This window comes from Neoarius graeffei, chromosome 1, assembly GCF_027579695.1.
Source record: "Neoarius graeffei isolate fNeoGra1 chromosome 1, fNeoGra1.pri, whole genome shotgun sequence".
NCBI classification, from domain to species: Eukaryota; Metazoa; Chordata; class Actinopteri; order Siluriformes; family Ariidae; genus Neoarius; species Neoarius graeffei.
The window spans coordinates 27,237,032-27,259,477 of NC_083569.1; the positions used below are offsets into that span (position 1 = coordinate 27,237,032).

Sequence of the window (22,446 nt, forward strand, 5' to 3'; positions counted from 1 at the left end):
CTGAGGCTATCATGAGTTTTTGCACTCATTTCTAAGTCTCACATTTTTAAAAACTGTACACTGAGACGCTACTATTTGTCTTGTGGATCCCTTGTTTTTTAGTCAGTCATAGAACCCTTATTCAGCTCCAAGAAGAGAAAAAGAGGAGGGGATATTGATTTCCAGAAGTGCTTCATACCGTATGTCAACAAGACTGTGGAAGGAACAAGAATGACAAAACTTTACATCAAGCAAGTGAATTGGGAACAATGAATTTAAAGACCAAAGCTGAAGAATGCATAAGATACAAAGATGAGGAATATTTTGAGATTTTTGAATATTTACAAAAGCACATGGATCTGGACCCCAATAGCATCAAGTGGCATAAAACATGCTATTCTCAATTCACAAATACAACAGAAATAACAAGACTGAAAAAGCGGTTTGAAACAACAAAGTCAAAACCCATGGTGAATTTGAATGGTCCGCCAACTGCATAAACAATTGTGACCCTGAGGATGAGCAGGGTATCTAAAGAAGAACATGCTCTTGGGTCAGTGATAATTAAGTGTTAACTGTATAAAATGTACATTACTGAAGCTGTTTAAAAACATATATTAGTGTTATTAATCTTCAGCCCTGTTAATATTGAAGACATTGCAATGATGTTCTCAATAAACATTTCATACTTTGCAGAAATAAATGTTCTTGTACGTTCCTTAATTCTTAATAGTTGTCTATACTGTTGATGTCACCAGCAAATTTATTAGCTGTTGAAACATGTGTTTAAACAACAAAATTCTTTATCCCTTTAAAAACTTAATTTCATAATATTCAGCAGCCATATTGGAATACTAGCATGGCTGACATTTCATGAAAATGTAAAAACTGTACAATTTTTTCCTCTGTATAAGAAGGATTGTGCTTTGCAGCATATTAATTGTTCTTCATTGCTCCCAAGATCTTCTCATCTCATCTCATTATCTCTAGCCGCTTTATCCTGTTGTACAGGGTCACAGGCAAGCTGGAGCCTATCCCAGCTGACTATGGGCGAAAGGCAGGGTACACCCTGGACAAGTCACCAGGTCATCACAGGGCTGACACATAGACACAGACAACCATTCACACCTACGGTCAATTTAGAGTCACCAGTTAACCTAACCTGCATGTCTTTGGACTGTGGGGGGAAAACCGGAGCACCCGGAGGAAACCCACACAGACATGGAGAGAACATGCAAACTCAGCACAGAAAGGCCCTCACCGGCCACGGGGCTCAAACCAGGACCTTCTTGCTGTGAGGCGACAGCGCTAACCACTACACCACCGTGCCGCCCTCCCAAGATCTTATTTTGTTAAATATAACAGTCATCTATGGCGGTTTCCAAAATGGCTGCCAAAGCAGAGTCATAGGCATTTTTCAAAGATGCCAACCACCCTATTTCTACTTGTTAGGACCCCTTCTGACTAAAAAAAAATGGTTGGCAGCTTTTACCCCTAGATGTGCATGAAAGTGTTATGGAGCGCCCTATTGAGAAATAACCAGCAGACTATGTGTTAGCGGAGCTCCGGCCCACGTGAGGGGAGCCCCATAGGCATAGAGTGTGGATACATAAAGAAACCCATTGAGTTGTTTTCTGATGGTTTCGGTCCTGTGTGTGCCCGCCACCACAGGAAACCGAACAACTAGTGGAGTGAGGAGTGAAGTGTGAAGTAGAGTAGTAGTCAGGACAGCATAGTAGTGAGTAACTTGTCGCTGTTGTCGCCCGATGTTGCTGTGTGTTGCGTACTCGCGTGCCTGCCATCACAGGCAACCCAGTCATGGTGGGAAAATCTCCATGCACGACGTGCACGTGTCATGCCTGAATTTTTTTTTTTTTGGCAATTTTCGATATAAAACAAAAGAGGCTGGCTATGATATAAGAAAATTCTACAACCCAGAAACAGATGGGAGCTCGGCTTTTAGGCAGTGCCTCAATCTATATATTAGTATTACCAAGACCAGCAGCTGTTTTTTTTCTCTCACTTTAATGAAATACTCCAGAAAATGTCTGCAATAAAATAAACATCCAAAAATATTTTGAATTGACTGTGAGATTACATTGCAGACTTTCAGTTTGAAATTGTGTGTATTTAGAGGAGGGTTTCTCTTTCCATCTCCCCAACCCCCTCCCTCTCTCACTACACATGCGACTCCTGAGATACCAGTGACCTCGTCTTGCCACCATCACCTTCTGGCTTCATCCTTCAGGATAAATTCTATATATGTAAAATTTATATCCGGAATTTATATATTTCTGTCCCAACCAATATTTCTGATTGAAGAAAAAAAATCCCGCCCCGTGCGCGGGACACAAAGGGTTACTGTAGGTTTCCACTGGGCGAAACACCACGCCCAATTCACTCATGAATATTCACTCTGGAGGCGTGGTCACGAAAACAGAAAGCCCATGTCAATTAGCAAGTGCGGTTGCAGTGCAGTGAGCGGCTGCTCGCGAGCAAACTGTCCTTGAGGAATGTAGCATTAGATTAGCTTGTAAAATTAATCAGTGAACAACAGTTCGGATTCAGTGTGTAAAAACGACAACAGATGAACATGACTGTTTTCTAAGTTTGTGTGGCATGTAAATAACAATCCAACTTGATACCGACAACAACTGGAGTTCATTAAGGCCACAAAGACATTATTAAATCATATCAGATTGTGCTAATGTTGGCTAATATTGCACCGAGTCTTGCTTGTGAAGTGCCTACAAACTTTAGCAGCCCGCTAACCCTGAATTTGAAGCGCTTCAGTTAAGACCTGCAGAGCCCTGACCAAGTTCCTGTAACATGACACATGTAAACAACAACAACAACCCGATGGTGATGTGGACATTGTTCGCGGCCCAGACACCTTTTAATCAAATCAAACATTTCCACAGAATCAGCAAAACAGCCTCCGCCTTCTTGATCAGAAATGTTTGGTTCCTCCGCCTCTCTTTTGAAAACTTTTTAAAGCGTGTTCTGAATTGAAGAAACACATTTTACACAATTTCCCTCAACCAGAACACTATGTGCGCTTCAGCAGAACCCTGTCCCTCCCTCCCCCCTCTGCTCTGGGCTCAAGGACACAACAGAAGGGCAATAATATAACAACAACCAATCAGAATTCAGACACATTCTGTTGCCAAGTAAAATTATAACCTTTCAACGTATCAAAAAAGTTCTCGAGCGCTCGTGCTATTTTACCGTTAGACCAATCACGATACACATAGTGTATAGTGAATGGCCTAACGGTAAAATAGCATGAGCTATTTTACCGTTAGACCAATATTATGGTCTACCCATAATACTGAAATGTCATTACGTTGCAAGCGTTTGACTTTGGTGCAGACCCAGATAATTATTTCAAACTGAGCAAACACAAAAGAAGTTTCTGTCATGGAGATGAGAGACAGCTGAGGAACGAGCCTAGAAATTTTTGAGTGGCTGCCCTCTTTTGCCCTGTCATGGCAGAGCACCAGTGGCCTAATGGATAAGGCACTGGCCTCCTAAGCTAGGTACTGTGGGTTCAAGTCCCATCTGGGGTGTGAAGTCAGCAGAGTGGTGCAGCGGGAGCGTGCTGGGCCCATAACCCAGAGGCTGATGGATCGAAACCATCCTCTGCTAGCTAGTGGTCTTTTTACTCCAACGTTTTCCAGAAGGCAGCTATTGCAGGCTCCAGACCCACAGAAAGTGAGAGGTCAGCAGCGGGACCGTGCCAGGCCTGGAGGTCGATGGATCGAAACCATCTTCTGCCGAGTCTGCCAACTTTTACTCCAACGTTTTCCATGACCCGGTGATTGTGGGTTTGAGACCCGTGTGGGGTATGCAGAGTGGCGCACCGGAAGTGCGCTGGGCCCAGACGCCGACACAGTCCGCTGCTCTTTCTAGCCACTTTTCTTCCCAAAATTCCCAGCAGAGGCAATAAACGTCATCTATCTGTCTTACTAGAAATTTGGTGGCTGGCCTTGAAAATTGCCCATCAGGAGGCCTGATTTTCAGTGCTCTGTCACTAGTTTGCCATTGGTCAGTGCTTTGTATCACGCAGACAGGCACATAACCTGCATGCTCTTCATGTGGGGCCATCCTCAGCAGCAGCCAGTGGTTTTCAGGTGATGAGAACTGCAACCCAAAAAAAATTCAACCAGTATTTTTGGTTATTTTTTGATCGCCTGCCCAAATGAATTTTGGCGGGGGATATAGAAATGGGTTCTGTCCGGCGGGCTGTCCGTCCGGTCACATTTTCGTTTCTGGGCCATATCTTTAAAAGTACTGAAGATATCTTCATGAAACTTTGTATACATATCAAGCAACATGTGAATTGGTGCCTTTTGCTATTTTGGATTTTTGAAAAAAGTATTTTTCAAAATTTACATAAAAAATATATTTTGACTTAGTTTCTAAGAGCAATGTTCATTTCCAGAGCATATATCCAAAACTATTCATGATCCAGATTTGAAACTTGGTATGCATGTTAACAAGGTGATGTTACGGGTTCCAAATTTTTTATTTATCTTTTTATTTTTTGACATTTCAACGTTTAGGGTGGCACAGTGGTGTAGTGGTTATCACTGTCTCCTCACAGCAAGAAGGTCCTGGGTTTGAGCCCAGTGACTGACAGGGGCCTTTCTATGTGGAGTTTGCATGATCTCCCTGTGTCTGTGTGGGTTTCTTCCGGGTGCTCTAGTTTCCCCCACAGTTCAAAGACATGGTTAGGTATATAGGAGCCATGGCCTGAGGTTGGGCTGAGGTGCCCCTCAGCAAGGCACCTTACCCCCAACTGCTCCCTGGGCGCTGTAGCATAGCTGACCACTGCTGTGGGTATGTGTGTGTGCTCATTGCTCACTTGTGTGTGTTCACTGCTTCAGATGGGTTAAATGCAGAGGAGAAATTTCACTGTGTGATTCAGTCGGTGCTTGAGTGTATGTGAAACAAATAAAGGCTTCTTCTTCTTAAATCTACTTGGCTAGATAACGCATGTTCAGTACTGACACAGATACTAGTAAACAATCCTGTTGCCATCGTAGTGTGATTCTTGCCGTCTAAAAAGATCTCTTTTCTCCATGAATAAAAACAAAAGCATGTCACATAAAATTATCAATGATCTGGTTTATTTTACACCCAAATGCTTGACACTTGGCATCTTTAGGGTTGTTAACAACAATTTAGAAGCAATGTGTCCAATAGCTCCACTAGCCTCAGTAAATCATGTTTGGAGCACTGATCTCTACGTAAAAATCTGGAAAGCTCAGAGGCTCGTCAGAGTGACACCATCTGACCGCCATCTTACCACTCACATCGTTGAGGAGAATGGTCATTTAGGCTACTGGAAGCTAAACAAAACTGGTCAAGTTATTGATGTAGTTGGTGAGAAAAATTACAAGAAAAATGCCTGCATGTGCAGCAGTGAACTGTACAAACTGTCAAGTCAAAGGTGGTGGATGGACATTTCACCTGTGAGTATTGATAGTGTGTGATCATTTTTACATGTGTGTGCGCAGTGCCATTTGCATGGACCCACCTACAGCATTTTATGATGGTTTGCAAGAGCAAAAAAAACAGAAAACCTGTCTCATCGTTTTGTCTGTTTTTATTGAAAATCTGACAGTGATATCTGGGATGAACACTTTGACTGTGTCAGATTTTTGATGGAAATGTCCCAGACTAGATTAGAGCCAAAGTCTAGACATGTTTGATACTGAATGTGAGAGCTCAAGCTCAACAGATCAAACTCAAAAAGAAGAATGAACTGAGAAAATTAGCCTCAGTAGCATAAATGAAAGAAGGACCATAGCCTTAGGCAGAAATGGCAGTGAAGGATGCAAATAAAAAGAGATGTTGTTGTTCTAGTTTGGTCAGTAGTTATTTTCATTTATCTCAGGTGAAGCCCAAATGACAATGTCCATCATCTACACACGTCACACCTACTTGCACAAATTGACAAAATGGGCATGATTGTCTGTTTTAACATGATTTTAGTTTAAATTGAGTCCAAGTACATTGATAAGTACTCTTAAATCAGGGTTGGTCATATTTCCCGGTCAATGGCTTATTTCCCGGACGGCGTCCAATATATGATTTCCTGTACAAAGAAAAACTGAAATAATCTCTGTAAAAATAATTATAGGAGTAAAATAGCCGTTCAAAAAAATGATCAGAGACTGAACTGGAAAAGGGAAAAAAAAACAATAACAGTGAAAGGGAGTGCTATAAAGATATGTAAGGAATGTGGGTAAAGTTGAGAAAATAAGAAGTGGTAATGAAAGGAAAAAAGTCAAGAGATACTTTTCTTGGTGGCACGGTGGTGTAGTGGTTAGCGCTGTCGCCTCACAGCAAGAAGGTCCTGGGTTCGAGCCCCGGGGCCGGCGAGGGCCTTTCTGTGTGGAGTTTGCATGTTCTCCCCGTGTCCGCGTGGGTTTCCTCCGGGTGCTCCGGTTTCCCCCACAGTCCAAAGACATGCAGGTTAGGTTAACTGGTGACTCTAAATTGACCGTAGGTGTGAATGTGAGTGTGAATGGTTGTCTGTGTCTATGTGTCAGCCCTGTGATGACCTGGCGACTTGTCCAGGGTGTACCCCGCCTTTCGCCCGTAGTCAGCTGGGATAGGCTCCAGCTTGCCTGCGACCCTGTAGAAGGATAAAGCGGCTAGAGATAATGAGATGAGATGAGATGAGATACTTTTCTTGGGGCAAATTTGATCGGACATGACAGTATAACACAGAAGCCAAATGATCACACACTTTCGATGTGAGTGGTAAGATGGCAGCCAGATGACTTCACTCGTCTCAACAGCAGGGAATTGAGGTATTTCACTCACGTGACCAAGTCATGTGATGCTGCCATTTTGGACGGCATGGCTCGAATCAGTTTGAATGCGAGGAAGGCGACAAACGAAAAACATAAAAGAAAAAGGAGCGAGATGCAGAAAACACCTTCACTATCCAGCAATGTAGGGCATTTACAGGGCGAGCAGAGGGAGAGGTATTTGCAAAAATTGAGGTTAGCAGGCTTAGAGAATGACGTTTACCTGCTTCCACCAGGATTGTTCACTGACGTACAGAAGTACACGAAGCCCTCGTCTTTACCTGACTTCGGCCCACATGATCTGTATACCTATGTCGTTAAAAACCCATCGCCATACACAGGTATTGATCTGAAAGCGTATAAGAGTTTGGATGCCTACAAATATTTTGTCAGGCTGGGTAACATGCCTACATCAGTGGGTCGTCCCTGGAGCCGGTGGTCGCCATCTGATTACAGCTAAGGTTTGTTCACATTTTCATTTACTTTCGGTCCTCAGGATAAACAAAATGTTATTAAATGTCATTGAAATAACTTCTTAGTCTGTTGAGACATGGCACGTTATAAATTTGCTGTTACCAGGCAATGACTAAGAACTGTATTATTAGGGTCGGTGTCTGTGTTGTAGCAGTGTACTAGCAGCTAGCTGTTAGCACTAGCTAATGTCAACAACATCGTAGCTGGTATGTTACTGTAGCAATATTTACGTTCAGTCATTTGGATGACTGTTAAAACCTTTCAGTCTCAAGTTTTTCCTTTACTGGATTTACTAGTTTACTGAGCTAGCGCACTCGGCCAAACCGGGAGCCATCGCGCGCTCTCCGGCCGAGCCGGGAGCCATCGCGCGCTCTCCGGCCGAGCCGGGAGCCATCGCGCGCTCTCCGGCCGAGCCGGGAGCCATCGCGCGCTCTCCGGCCGAGCCGGGAGCCATCGCGCGCTCTCCGGCCGAGCCGGGAGCCATCGCGCGCTCTCCGGCCGAGCCGGGAGCCATCGCGCGCTAGCTCAGTAAACTAGTAAATCCAGTAAAGGAAAAACTTGAGACTGAAAGGTTTTAACAGTCATCCAAATGACTGAACGTAAATATTGCTACAGTAACATACTAGCTACTGTTGTTGACATTAGCTAGCTTGCCGTCCAAAATGGTGGACACCGGGGCGTCACGTGACCCTGTGACGTCAGGTGAAATACCTCAATAGGCTATGAACACTCCAGATTTTTACGGAGAGCTCAGTGGTTTGGAGTCGGTGACGTCACGATTTGTCCTCAGAATGTGATATTTGAACCTTGGAGAGAGGAAGATGGCGGTGCACAGGAACACTGTTTTCCTTTTAAAATAAAATCTGTACACAGTATACAGGTACGAATATGAACAAGTGAACACTCAAACATGTCTTGTATGGATATTATCTGTCAGTATAAAAGTTTACGTTTTGGGTTTTGTTTGTCTTTAATTCAAGGCATTTAACAAAAATATTCTTTTAACCATTTAGGAATTATAGCAGTTCGTTGTTGCGGTGCAAGGACCCGATTGAATTCACATTGCAACCGTAAGGACTACTATTAGGGCACGAGAACCCGAGGTGCAGGCTGAGGGCCTGAGGGTCTGTACCTCCAGTGGCACATGCATCTTTGGCTCATGCCTCATACTTGTGAAAAATCAAAAACATACACTGTCTGTGGGTTTTGGCATGATTGAGGAGCTCCATGGCTTTCCCGAATGCAAGCAATGTTTAGATTTTTGAATGTGTTTATTTCTGTAGTTGTCACAAAGTTTGTTCGATCTCCATGGTTTTTGGTGGGGACACTGTCATCACCATGACAGACATATTTCACACTGGCTTATATTTGCTCCACTCAACAGGAAGTCAGCTATTTTGAAAGTTTTGCATTTTTAAAAAAATAATTTTTATGTACTCTTTCAAACTCATTGGATTCGCTTGAAATTTGGCTGGTATAAACTCCAGATATATGAAAATACATTGCGATGGTATAGTAGATATGGCCTATTTAAAAAAAAAAAATGGCTCACTGAGTGTGACAAAAGGATGAAAAATTAAACTACACTCAAATTACATTTTGTGTTTGCTGTGTACTACAAAGTCCACATTTTCTGAAATGGATGTCTATTTAACTCATGTAGTCCTAGTTTTGCTGTGAGGCAGGCAAATAGCTTTCAAAAAGAGGATAGACCTTGATGGGTGAAGCTAAAAATATGTAGGAACTTCAGAATTGTAACACTCTCGACACGTGCCACTTCTCCATTGTGTACTGAGAAAAAGCACATCCAACAACATATCCTGGTACAGACTGCATGTCCTTCAGGTAAACTGCATAGCCAAGTCCCCAGAATACAAAGCGCATGCACAGTAGGGCAATAAGTAATTTTACTGTAACACTCCTGACATTTTTGAAGTGCTTTGAAAAGCTTTCAGCCCACCGCCACTGTGTTAGCGACATAAATGGTTTGTAGCAGAACAGAAGAACAAATGAAGAATTGAGAAAATGGTCACAGGTTTATTATTTAGGGCAATTTTCAAGCAGCAGTGATGCTGTATTTGGTTAAAAAAGACAAATTAGTTACAAGTCAACACATTCAGTGCCAGCTAACAACAAGGTTATCAACAGCAACTGGGAAACACCTGTCACTCTCAGACTTGAACCACCAGTTGGATCTCTAACAGCAACAATCAGCCATCAGAGTACCTGTAAAATTTTCTTTTGTTTCCACACGGACTGTATCCTATTCTCTGCAGTGGCATGTGTTCTTGATACCGAGTCTTTTGAAAAAGACAAGAAAGCTCTTCAAATTCTTCCTCAATCGTTGGCTTTTTGTTTGAGGATGATATCGAACCTTTTGCCACGGAGAAAGAAGCGGACGGATTTTTTTTTTCCTAATTTTTTTTTTTAATTAGATTGGCTCGTTGGTCTAGGGGTATGATTCTCGCTTAGGGTGTGAGAAGTCTCAGGTTGAACTCCCAGATGAGCCCAGGTTTTACCTTAAATGGTCAATCTGGACTAGGGTATCAAGGATTTCACTTGGCTGAATCGTTCTTAAAGTGCTAGTCTAATGAAAGTTACATCAGAAAATCCTTGGCTTGCTGTGTGTGATGTGCTCAAATACACTGTGAAGTTGGCGAATAAATGAAAAATTGGTTTGGAATTTTTTTTCTGCACCTGAATTGAGGAATGTGTAAAGGGCATTAGACACTGGATGCTTATTAATTTCCATCTGCTTAACTCTGACAAAACTGAAATACTTGTACCACATGCAGCTAGAAGCAAGTTTTCTGATTCCACAGTAACTCTGGATGGCCTTTCTGTTTCTTCACGTGTAGCAGTAAAAGACCTCGGAGTGATTATTGACCCCAGTCTTTCATTCGAAACTCACATTGAGAAAGAAGTGGATGGGGTGGGGTTTTTTTTGTTTGTTTATTTGTTTGCTGTTGAAGAGTAGGTTGGCTTGTTGGCCTAGGGGTGTGATTCTTACTTAGAGTGTGAGAGGTCCTGGGTTCAACTCCCGGATGAGCCCAGGTTTTACCTTAACTGGTTGATCTGGACTGGGGTGTCAGGGATTTCACTTGGCTGAATTGTTGTTCAAGTGCTCATCTAATGAAAGTTACATCAGAAGATGTAATGTGTGTGATGTGCTCAAATACACTGTAAAGTTGCTGGGTAAATAAAAAAGTTCGTTTGTAAAATGATTTTTTGCATCTGAATTCTGTTCCAAAAATCACTAAAAGCTCGTCCGCCATTATTAGTTCGCAGCGATTTACAGGTCGGCGGCGCTGCACGCGTGACATTTGCGCTAGTCCGTTCTTTTGTTTCCACACGGACTGTATCCTATTCTCTGCAGTCGCGTGCGTTCTTGATACCGAGTCTTTTGACAAAGACATGAAAGCTCTTCAAATTCATCCTCAATAGTTGGCTTTTTGTATGAGGACGTCATCGAAACTTTTGCCACGGAGAAAGAAGCGGACGGATTTTTTTTCCTAATTAATTTTGTTTTTTTAATTTTGGCTCATTGGTCTAGGGGTATGATTCTCGCTTAGGGTGCGAGAGGTCCCGGGTTCAACTCTCGTATGAGCCCAGGTTTTACCTTAAATGGTTGATCTGGACTGGGGTATCAGGGATGTCACTTGGCTGAATTGTTCTTCAAGTGCTCATCTAATGAAAGTTACATCAGAAAATCCCTGGCTTGCTGTGTGTGATGTGCTCAAATACACTATAAAGTTGGTGAATAAATGAAAAGTTGGTTTGAATTTTTTTTTTTGCACCTGAATTGAGGAATGTGTAAAGTACATTAGACACTGGATGCTTATTAATTTCCTTCTGCTTAACTCTGACAAAACTAAAGTACTTGTACTAGGACCACATGAATGATTGAATGAACCCTTTATTGTCACGAGTCACAAGTACCAGCAAAATTGGCCATCAACCCGTCCATACATATACACATACATACAATTGACAGTGGGGGAGTAGACAGGACAGGAAGACAGGGATGGAAAGAAAAAATACAGAGTAACATGAGGAGATGGGAGGAGAAAAAGCAACCCCCACAAAATGCTCCTGTGGGGAGTACAGTCTGGGAATATTAAAAAAAACACCTCAGCACATAAGCACAAAATAAGTACTTTACAACATGAAAACTCAGGACTTGAGGGGGGAGGGGGTGGGGGGAGGTCAGGGGAGGGGGGTGGGCAGTGGGTGGAGGAGGGAGGGGTGGAGATAACCCAGCGCAAGCAAGCAGCCGTCCATTCCTGCAGCCATGTCGGCGCTGGCCGTGCACCCGCTTGTCACACCGGGGGTAAAAAGCGGTGACTGTGGGAAGTGGGGGAAGGAATGCAAGAGCATCTCACTGCAGTGATCTTCAGGGGGAGTTGTTGTTCCAGCAATGGCCTTGACCGAGGCCAGTGCTGTCAGAGGGGGCCGAAAGCAGATAAGATTGGGATTGTTTGGTCTTGGGGCAAGTAGACTTTTACATGACTAATCTGGTTGTCCATTCTGGTCTCTGAATCGATCCATTTTCCTTTGCAAAGCCAAAAGCTTCTCCATGATGTTATCCATGTTGCTGTTCAAGTTCTGAATAGCCACAGTCTGAGTGCCGACAGCTCTGCCCACTGCTTCAATCATGTCGGGCAGCTTTATGGGGCTTTGGACAGCTGTCACCATTTTCTGATATCCTCAATAAACCAGGGCAATGCCTAGTCCAATCATATATATATATATATATATATATATATATATGCATGGGATTACAGCTGAGTTTGATACATGAGAGGAAATGCTGTCTTTGCAAGCCATGCATGGCACTACCAAAGGTGAGGATTTGTTTGAGCAAGTTGTTTTGGCTATGAACAAATTCGAACTGCAGTTTGACAAGCTAAGTGGACTGGCTACAGACGGAGCCCCAGCCATGGTTGGCGCGCAGAAAGGATTGACTGCGTTGGTTAAAAAAGAAATGAGTCATCTCAGTCTGGATCCAAATGAGTTGGTTGTGTGCCACTGTATCATACACCAAGAGAGCCTGTGTGCACATTCCCTGAAGCTCAATAATGTGATGACTACTGTTGTTTCCACCATCAACTTCATTAAAAGCAGAGGACTTAACAGTCACCAGTTTAAAGAGCTACTGACTGAGCTTGTGTCAGAGTATGGAGACCTGGTTTACCACTGTGAGGTGTGGTGGCTGAGTCGTGCAGATATGCTTGCACGCTTCTACGTACAACTTGAGGGAAGAAGTAAAGCAGTTCATGGAGATGAAGGGCAAACCAGTCGCAGAACTCAATGATAGCAAGTGGCTGAGTGATTTGGCCTCCATGGTGGACATTACCATATACCTCTCAGAACTGAATGTTAAGCTCCAAGGTCCCAACCAGCTTTTCAGCTCACTGTTTTCAAATGTGAAATCATTTGACATTAAACTGAAGCTGTGACAAGTGCAACTGGAAAGGGGAAACACTGTGCACTTTCCTACTTTGCAAGAACAAAAGCCTGCTGTGACATCTGAATATGCTGGGGAGTGTGCAAAACTACTCCAGGACTTTGGAGAGAGGTTCCAGCTGATGAGAAGTTATGAGAAGGACCTGAACATATTTGCAACACCATTCAATGTGGAACCAGCTGATGTGCCTGACAACCTACAGCACGAAATCACTGAGCTGCAAAGCAACAATGATCTCAAAGCTAGGTACAACAACCTTCCTCTGCTTTGCATCACTGTTTGGGACAGCCTACTGCTGTGAGCAGTTCTTCTCAAAACTGACCCTTGCAAAGAATCGGTTCTGCTCAAGACTGACTGACCCAAACCTGGAAAACCAGCTGCGAGTAGCATCATCTCTACCATCTGACATCAGATGCCTCGCCAAAGAGAAACAGTTCCAGCCTTCATATTAGGTTGGCCAGATATAATAATAAAATTTGGTAAAATATTATATATTGTAACTTCTTCATTACATAAAATGCCCAAAGTGCTTTACATCAGTACATATAAAATCAATAAGAATACAAGACTAAAAACAGAGCGTTAAAACAATAAGAGGTGGATAAAATTTAAAAAGAAAATGGGAAGATTAAAACAGAAAGTTAAACCAATAAAGTTGCTTTATTTGAATAGCATGAAAGAAAGCTAAAATAAATGGGCTGCATCTTAAAATTTTCAGCAGAGGTTATGGGTTAAAAAATTTAGTTTGGCCCCCACAGGATGTTATAAAACTCAAAATGACCCTTGATAGTAAAAAGGTTTCCCACCCCTGTCCAAGACCAACAGGCCAAAATAAAGTTTCAACGTTTGAGATGGTTGCATGAGATGTGTGGAGGAAAGCAGGTTCATGTTACTTTTGCTTTCTTCAGAAAATCTTGATGGCTTTACTTATTTTGCTCTGTTCAACCAGGGCTATAACCAGGGCTATATATTCTCTTTGTATGTGAAGCAAATTCCATAGCAAGGTCTTTTTTGTTGTTGACGTATCAACTGTTAGTCAGGGAGCATATGTAACCTACTTTGCAAAATTTGCCAAGTCTGGTTTCTCAGTATTAACCCTTTATTTACATCCCAAACAAATTATTTTTACTTGTTGTAATGTCAGCAATCACCATTTTCACTAAAAAAGAAATGCTAAGTATCGCATGTAAAAACATAAAAAAAACATATATCTGTATCACTGAAGTCCATTAAAACATCTGTATTTTTTTAATTACCCATTTATGAACTTTATGTGAATAGATTTACATGATATTATCAAGTTACATTTAAAATGAGACATTTAAGTACATAGAGAACATAAAAAAGCCAGAAATATTTTACACTATTGCTACAGAACTTGAGAATCTTTATAGCTTATCTACATTCCAGAACTCAGCTCACAATCTCTCATTTTAGAAATTTCTGTGATACATTTATTATTAAGCTGCTAGCAGTTTTTTTTTAAATGTCCAAACTACATCAAGAAATAACACTTTGCCTAAGGATTCAAACACAAAACACGAAGATAAAAGCAGTTATTGGTAACACATATTAGGACCAGAACAGCCACTGGATTATTTTCAAAAGTAAACAATGTCACTTTCAGAACTAGACAATGTCAGTTTCCTCTGTATCTGCTGGACTGTCTGTTGTTCTGTATGGAGAGTGCATGGACAGATAAGCATCAGACAGCGGACATTTCAGTAACCCTATAACTAACAGGTTCACTAGTTATCTACAATTTGTAAGAAAGAGTTATATTCTTAATTATGGCAGACATCTGAGACAAGCATGCAAACATACAGATCGGCAAAGATAGACACACAAAGAAGCGACTAACTTGCTGAAATATTTTTGCAACAAATCTCACAGAGTTATGGGACCCCAACAGAAAATCAGTCACCTTGTTAAATACCTTTTTTTCATCAATTTTGAAACAAACATACTTTTAGATAAAGAATCTATAGAGTAACAAACGCCTAAAAGCAAAAAATTATGTCAGTTGAATAGACTGAGCAGCACACCACCTCTGAGGTTCTAACTGATCCCACTCAGTAGTTTAGGTCCTTTTAGGGTTAAATGGGTATCTAATGTATGAACCCTGCTTTTGACCTGAGTAAAAAGGTTTTGTGCCACAAATAACACCTATTATGGATATAATAATTGCATATTAATGATGTAATACTTTTATACCAATTTCCTATATGTGGTTTCAGGGCTCTTTTTATGCGCAAAGTTCCCCTGCATAATTAACTATGAAACAGCAGCCTACAAACATTACAAGTCGTCCAGATTTATGAATTTATATCTGAATTTGTATATTATTACCAAAAACAAGACTTGGTAAATTTTGCAAAATAGCCTCCAAATATAAATAAATACCACCTGACTATGTGCATTGATGGAGACTTGAGTGCAAAGTGCTTTGCAGAAATTGCACACCAAAGATACCTTCAGGTCCTCAGTCTCATCCACAGTGATCATCAAACTGTCCATACGGGGCCATTCTCACCAGCAGAAAGTGGTTTTCAGGTGATGAGAAATCACAAGCAACCTTCAGAGGGCAGTGTCCTCAATATACTGTACTCCCTTTTACCTGGATCATCTTTCCACCTTCAAAATACCCCTTACAGGCCCCCATTGAGGATTGAACTCACAACCCCTGGTTTACTAGACCAGTGCTCTCACCACTGCGCCCCTGTCCTGATCCTCAAGATGGCCCACAGAACCTACTGGAACATCACTCACAACTTTAGTTCCTCGCTGCAGTTAGCTTCCGTTTACTATTTGCCTCACAAAAAAAGGACACACATTTTAAATAATGCAGTGTGTTAATCGTAGAGTGGGCTGTGGACTGTACATTCTGGCTACATTCTCAAGTATTTTTCAAATTTTTACATAAAAAAATGGATTTTGACTTAGTTTCTAAGAGCAATGTTTGTTTCCGGAGCACATATCCAAAACTATTCATGAGACGGATTTGAAACTTGGTATACATATTAACAAGGTGATGTAGATGTGCCTTTTCATACAAAGAATTTTGAGAAATTTTAATTTTTCATGTTTCCATGGAAACAATTTCAGACTTAGTCTCTCAGGTTAGTCTGAGGGGGAGGTTTTGTTTCCGGAGCAGAACTTGAAAACTATGAGTGATATGGTCTTGAAAGTAAGTGCCTGATTACATCTGAGTAATTTGCCGTGATCGTATAGTGGTTAGTACTCTGCGTTGTGGCTGCAGCAACCCCGGTTCGAATCTGGGTCATGGCAAAAGAAAAAAGCTATCTGAAGAGGCATGATTTTGGGTTTACTGCGATTAGTCATTTGCACAGTTTTTATCTTCATTTATCACAATTCTTGATTTTTGCACTATTAATGCACAGTCACATGTACAAAGTGCATATATAGGTATTTTTTTAATCTGTATATTGTAAAGTCAGCTTGTTCTTTTTTTAAATTCTATTTTATGTTGCACAGTGTTTCTTTTTCTTTTCACATGTTTGATAACTTGCTGCTGCAACAAAACAAATTCCCAGCTTGGGGGCTATCTATCTATCTTAGTGATTACACAGCCTGATAATTACAATTCATTTTTTTATACCCCCACTCCAAAGAAGGGGGGATATACTGGTTTACCTCCGTCCGTCCGTCCGTCCGTCCGTCCGTATCTCCGTCCATCCGAAACACCCTTTTTCTCAGCAACCACAAATCATAGCCACTTAGTACCAAACTTCAGCTTGGGGTTCTATACCGTGTATACCATTTTCAGGTCTGTCCCACATCGACTTCCTGTTTACCAAATGAATGTATTTACGAAACATATAGGGTGGATTTACAAAATTTTCGAAACACTTTTCTCAGCAACTACAAATCACAACTGCTTGATATTTGGTACTTAACTTCAGCTTGGGGTTCTATACTGTGTATACCATTTTCAGGTCTGTTGCACATCGACTATCTGTTTACCGACTGAATGTATTTATGAAATATATAGGGTGAATTTAGACACTATTTCAAGAAGCAAAATGCTATTTCAAAATGACAGTTTACCAGGATGCTATTCGAAATACCTGGGGAGAACACTGCTCTTTACTTACTTGTTTCTGGGTTAATTATTTGTTGAAGTCAACATTCATAATAAGTGTCCTATTCCTTCAATTGCTTGTATTCTGATATAAGCGAGAGCGAGGGGATATGTAAGTGAGCAGTAGCTCACAGTTGATATTGTTTTGTAATTCATTTATTCAAATTGTCATAAATATGTATCACGATTTATCATTGCAATATATCATTACATGCTGAGTAAATATTATCATAAATAATGTTACACATGCAAACATTTGTATAAAAGCACATCCATTTGATCTATATAGGCCTTTAAAAGCGGGTGACTGGGAATATCGTGTGCTGGATATTGGATATACACGTGTGGAGTGTAACGAGAGAAGAGCAGGGCTCACCGACTCCACAGCCACACTGGGGGCGAGCCTCTCATCAATCTCCTTCAGCTTGTCAGCAAACAGCTGTCTGTCCTCTGTGGCAATGATGGACTCTACAGGTGTGCCCAAAACCTTCACACCATACTGCTGCAGTACGCCAATCTGAAACAGCACCACTCCTACCACAGGGTATCATAGGTCGTAAGTTTAAGTATCCAGAACTAGAGCTGCGGCTACAATCATCGACACCTTAATGATCTTTTGGCCATTGCAAAAGTAGAAGAGACTTTCAATACATAAATTGTGCATGAATAGTCACTCAAACTTCCACTGGAAAAAAATAAGTTGATTCACGATTACTTAGCATGTCAGATGATGTGGCACCATTCCACAATTATTGACAACGAGATGAGAATGATTTTTTTAAATGGTATGTGGAATGAAGTTAACAAAACAGTTTTTATTTAATTTTTTACAACCCCGATTCCAAAAAAGTTGGGACAAAGTACAAATTGTAAATAAATACAGAATGCAATAATTTACAAATCTCAAAAACTGATATGGTATTCACAATAGAACATAGACAACATATCAAATGTTGAAAGTGAGACATTTTGAAATTTCATGCCAAATATTGGCTCATTTGAAATTTCATGACAGCAACACATCTCAAAAAAGTTGGGACAGGGGCAATAAGAGGCTGGAAAAGTTAAAGGTACAAAAAAGGAACAGCTGGAGGACCAAATTGCAACTCATTAGGTCAATTGGCAATAGGTCATTAACATGACTGGGTATAAAAAGAGCATCTTGGAGTGGCAGCGGCTCTCAGAAGTAAAGATGGAAAGAGGATCACCAATCTCCCTAATTCTGCACCGACAAATAGTGGAGCAATATCAGAAAGGAGTTCGACAGTGTAAAATTGCAAAGAGTTTGAACATATCATCATCTACAGTGCATAATATCATCAAAAGATTCAGAGAATCTGGAAGAATCTCTGTGCGTAAGGGTCAAGGCCAGAAAACCATACTGGGTGCCCATGATCTTCAGGCCCTTAGACGGCACTGCATCACATACAGGCATGCTACTGTATTGAAAATCACAAAATGGGCTCAGGAATATTTCCAGAGAACATTATCTGTGAACACAATTCACCGTGCCATCCGCCGTTGCCAGCTAAAACTCTATAGTTCAAAGAAGAAGCTGTATCTAAATGTGATCCAGAAGCGCAGACGTCTTCTCTGGGCCAAGGCTCATTTAAAATGGACTGTGGCAAAGTGGAAAACTGTTCTGTGGTCAGACGAATCAAAATTTGAAGTTCTTTATGGAAATCAGGGACGCCGTGTCATTCAGACTAAAGAGGAGAAGGACGACCCAAGTTGTTATCAGCGCTCAGATCAGAAGCCTGCATCTCTGATGGTATGGGGTTGCATTAGTGCATGTGGCATGGGCAGCTTACACATCTGGAAAGACACCATCAATGCTGAAAGGTATATCCAGGTTCTAGAGCAACATATGCTCCCATCCAGACGACGTCTCTTTCAGGGAAGACCTTGCATTTTCCAACATGACAATGCCAAACCACATACTGCATCAATTACAGCATCATGGCTGCGTAGAAGAAGGGTCCGGGTACTGAACTGGCCAGCCTGCAGTCCAGATCTTTCACCCATAGAAAACATTTGGCGCATCATAAAACGGAAGATACAACAAAAAAGACCTAAGACAGTTGAGCAACTAGAATCCTACATTAGACAAGAATGGGTTAACATTCCTATCCCTAAACTTGAGCAACTTGTCTCCTCAGTCCCCAGACGTTTACAGACTGTTGTAAAGAGAAAAGGGGATGTCTCACAGTGGTAAAGATGGCCTTGTCCCAACTTTTTTGAGATGTGTTGTTGTCATGAAATTTAAAATCACCTAATTTTTTCTCTTTAAATGATACATTTTCTCAGTTTAAACATTTGATATGTCATCTATGTTCTATTCTGAATAAAATATGGAATTTTGAAACTTCCACATTATTGCATTCCATTTTTATTTACAATTTGTACTTTGTCCCAACTTTTTTGGAATCGGGGTTGTATATAGACTTGTATTAAGTCCAAAATATGTTTTATATAAATATATCAAAGTCAGTGCTTAGGTAAATGAGGAAGTAATCCGAACGTTTGTAAACAAATGAACTGATAATGTTTAACCTGTGTCAGAAAATCTTTTTGTTCCACTTTCTACCTACTTTCTAAGTATTTTTGTACATCACATTTTGTTAAATCACTCACTGTCGTTTGTATTAATTTCTAGGTTTGTAGTTTACCAATAAATGCCAACAGGCAATTGATATTATAACCACATGAAAATCCAGGTAAAAGGTCGCATGTCAGTTCTCGAACCAAAACTTCATATTTCTATATCTAAAAATATAAAATGTCTGATATTGTAATATATGGTAGATATTTACAACAAACTGCAAAAAAAATTTCAAAATGGAATAGAAAAACCTGAATATTTCAAGCATGTAATTTATAATACATATATAAATATATATATATATGCTAGGAATTTGATTTTGGTCTAATTCTATTTATTTCAATCAGATTCCAAATACTCTCTAAGCATTCCATTCTGTTATGAATCAGGAAAAAATTATGATAAATCACAGCACTTATATTTTTTTAAAGTACTTCATCTGCTTCAACAATGATACACAAAGATCGATCCATAACAGTTGTAAATGTTACTTAATTCCACAGGGTGTCGATAATGGTGGACACCAGTGAAAGTGATCACGATGATCAACACCTCACATGACTTCTCAAACGCGTGATAATATACAAAATGCCAACTGTCAAATGAAAGAGTAAGAAACAAAGTAGGTTTCGACAAGGATATCATGAAATATCGGTGAATTTGAAAAGTAAAAACATGTCCATGATCTTTCCACCATACTTACATATGATGATAGCATCTGGGTTTTCCTCAACTTGCTCATCATGCTAAAAAAAAATTCCATCTCAGGTAACGAGCTGTGTCATCAGACGACAAGATCAAAGGGTGAAGGGTGTCTTCCGGTTGATTAATTAACCAATAAAAACTGTTGTAACTGAAACTCACCTTTGTAAAATTGTTTTCAATTGGTAAATCTGAAAAGGTGTCAGTAATTATGTACTGTTGATAATTGTAGCTGCCACTCTATATCTACACATGTAGAGATATAATTCAGAACAGGTCTCACCACAGTTGAGTGACATTTGTCCGCCGATGGAGAACAGGATGCCATCCGGACTCTCGGCTTTGACCACCTCCATCACAAATTGGGGTGTTATGGCCAAGAAGTAGAGTGTGTCTGCCTGCATGGTTCCCACATTGTTAGTCTGCACCAAGGGGCTGGTCGGGTTCATCAGCACCGTCTTCAGATTCTCCTCCTGCACACAGTGCAACATGGTGGATATTTACTCTGTTCCAGTGCAAGCCCAGATAGCAAGCTGACATTGAAACGATGTAGAATCAACATTGCATTGTCGACGTTAAACCATTGAATCAACGTCAGATTTCGATGTTGATTTAACATCAGTTTGCACCCTCCGCTAACATTGAAACGATGTTGATTTATTAACTATGGACACACGTAACTTCAATTGTATTTCAATTCGCGTCGATATTGAAACAACATTGAAATTTCGACATAACTAAAAATCAATGCGCTTTCAATGTTATTTCAATTGATAGCCTACCAGAAATATCTGGCTCATATATCCTGCTTTATCTACAGCCAGGATCTCCATTTTAATTGCCTAAAATAGTAAATATGAAACACATGCCCTTTTTTTTAAGAAAACAAGATTTTTATTTTAAGTTCATTTAATTTTCATGTCTTTCGGCGCGAGCAACACCTCCAGTTCTGTCTGGCGCATATCGTAGCCATTTCTGCACAGCCTGGGTGAAGACCAGATCATTCATGCCAAGCTATTGAGTGAGGGCATCTGAAACACACACAAAACATAGTTTTCAGTTACACATTGTAGCTACTACTGCTGCTAATAATAGGCTGTAGTAAGTGATATGCGCTGGGATCACACACACAGCGGCTCAGTCCCGAATCGTGGCTTGTGCACTTCACTCGCGCGCTGTGTGAGCTGCGCAGGGCCGGAGTGCGCACCCTCCAGAGGGCACTCGCTGTTCAGGGCGGAGTGATTTGGAGCGCAGGATGCCTGCGGAGCCGAGCGTATCCGTGTATTGGCATTGCTATGTGCATGCAAATCATGTATTGGTGTTGCTGTGTGCACACTAATCGTTTTAAAAACGTTAATCTGATGATCCGCTGATACGGTCTAATGTAAACATGGGCTATGACACCAGTGAAGTCATTGAGCTAACTAGAACCTGCAGTTTATCAAGCTTGCTAGCAGGCTAGCCTACTTGACAGCTTGCGTTGCTGATCGGAGTTGATCGGAGGAAATCGGCCGTGACAGCACGCTGTGGCAGTCTATGTATCGCGTGAACTATACATTGAACTATGTGTAAGGATTAAATGCTGAAAGTGCTGCTTACCTGTAATTGATCCCGGATCCGAGAACGGGTGCCTGTGCGCCGCTGCCGGTCTTTGTCTCACGCTGTCCCCTGTCCCGTTCAACAATGATCGATGACTTTTCAATCACCTTTCCCGGTCAACTATATATCGATGGCTTTTCGACCATACGTGATTTCCCGGTCAACACAAAATCAATGACTTTTCAACATGACTGTTATCACCCGGTAAACCAAATATCAATGATACATCAATCATAATAAGGACGACTATGAATCAATGTTGTTTCAATATCACTGCTGTCAACTTTATTTTAGGTCGGGTTACATCGGTTTAACAATGGTGATTCAACATCTATTTGCATCAAGATTTCAATGTCGACCATTCTGATGATTCAGATGGAAAATCAATATCTATTCATTGTCAGCTTGCTATCTGGGACAGGTCTAATTAGCAAAAGCTGCATTTCCTCCACAAACTCCATCATGGCAATAAAAGATCATACTAGCATCAAATCTAAAATTCTAATTCTCGCTAGTGTGCAAAGTCAGCTTAGACAGCATTTACTGATATGCTGCTCTGATGAGCTCCAAAGGTTAGCTATCACAGATTCCTTTCACTTTGTTTGTCAAATTTCTTTCGCCACATTCAAAGCAGGACATCTGTGAAAACAGCCACTATTTGGATTAAACCCACAACCTTGGCACTGTTTGCAACAAT

The 22,446-nt window shown here is 41.0% G+C and overlaps 1 protein-coding gene across 1 annotated transcript; it reads right to left on the reverse strand.

The window, feature by feature from the left end:
• Positions 1-17,139: 17,139 nt before the first annotated feature.
• Positions 17,140-20,641, reverse strand: LOC132884454 (carbamoyl-phosphate synthase [ammonia], mitochondrial-like). Its single transcript, XM_060918303.1, has 3 exons — positions 20,434-20,641; positions 17,223-17,380; positions 17,140-17,169 (listed from the first exon to the last, which is right to left on the reverse strand). The coding sequence occupies exons 1-3, from the start codon at positions 20,639-20,641 to the stop codon at positions 17,140-17,142; spliced, it is 396 nt and encodes a 131-aa protein (XP_060774286.1).
• Between the last annotated feature and the right edge of the window lie 1,805 nt (positions 20,642-22,446).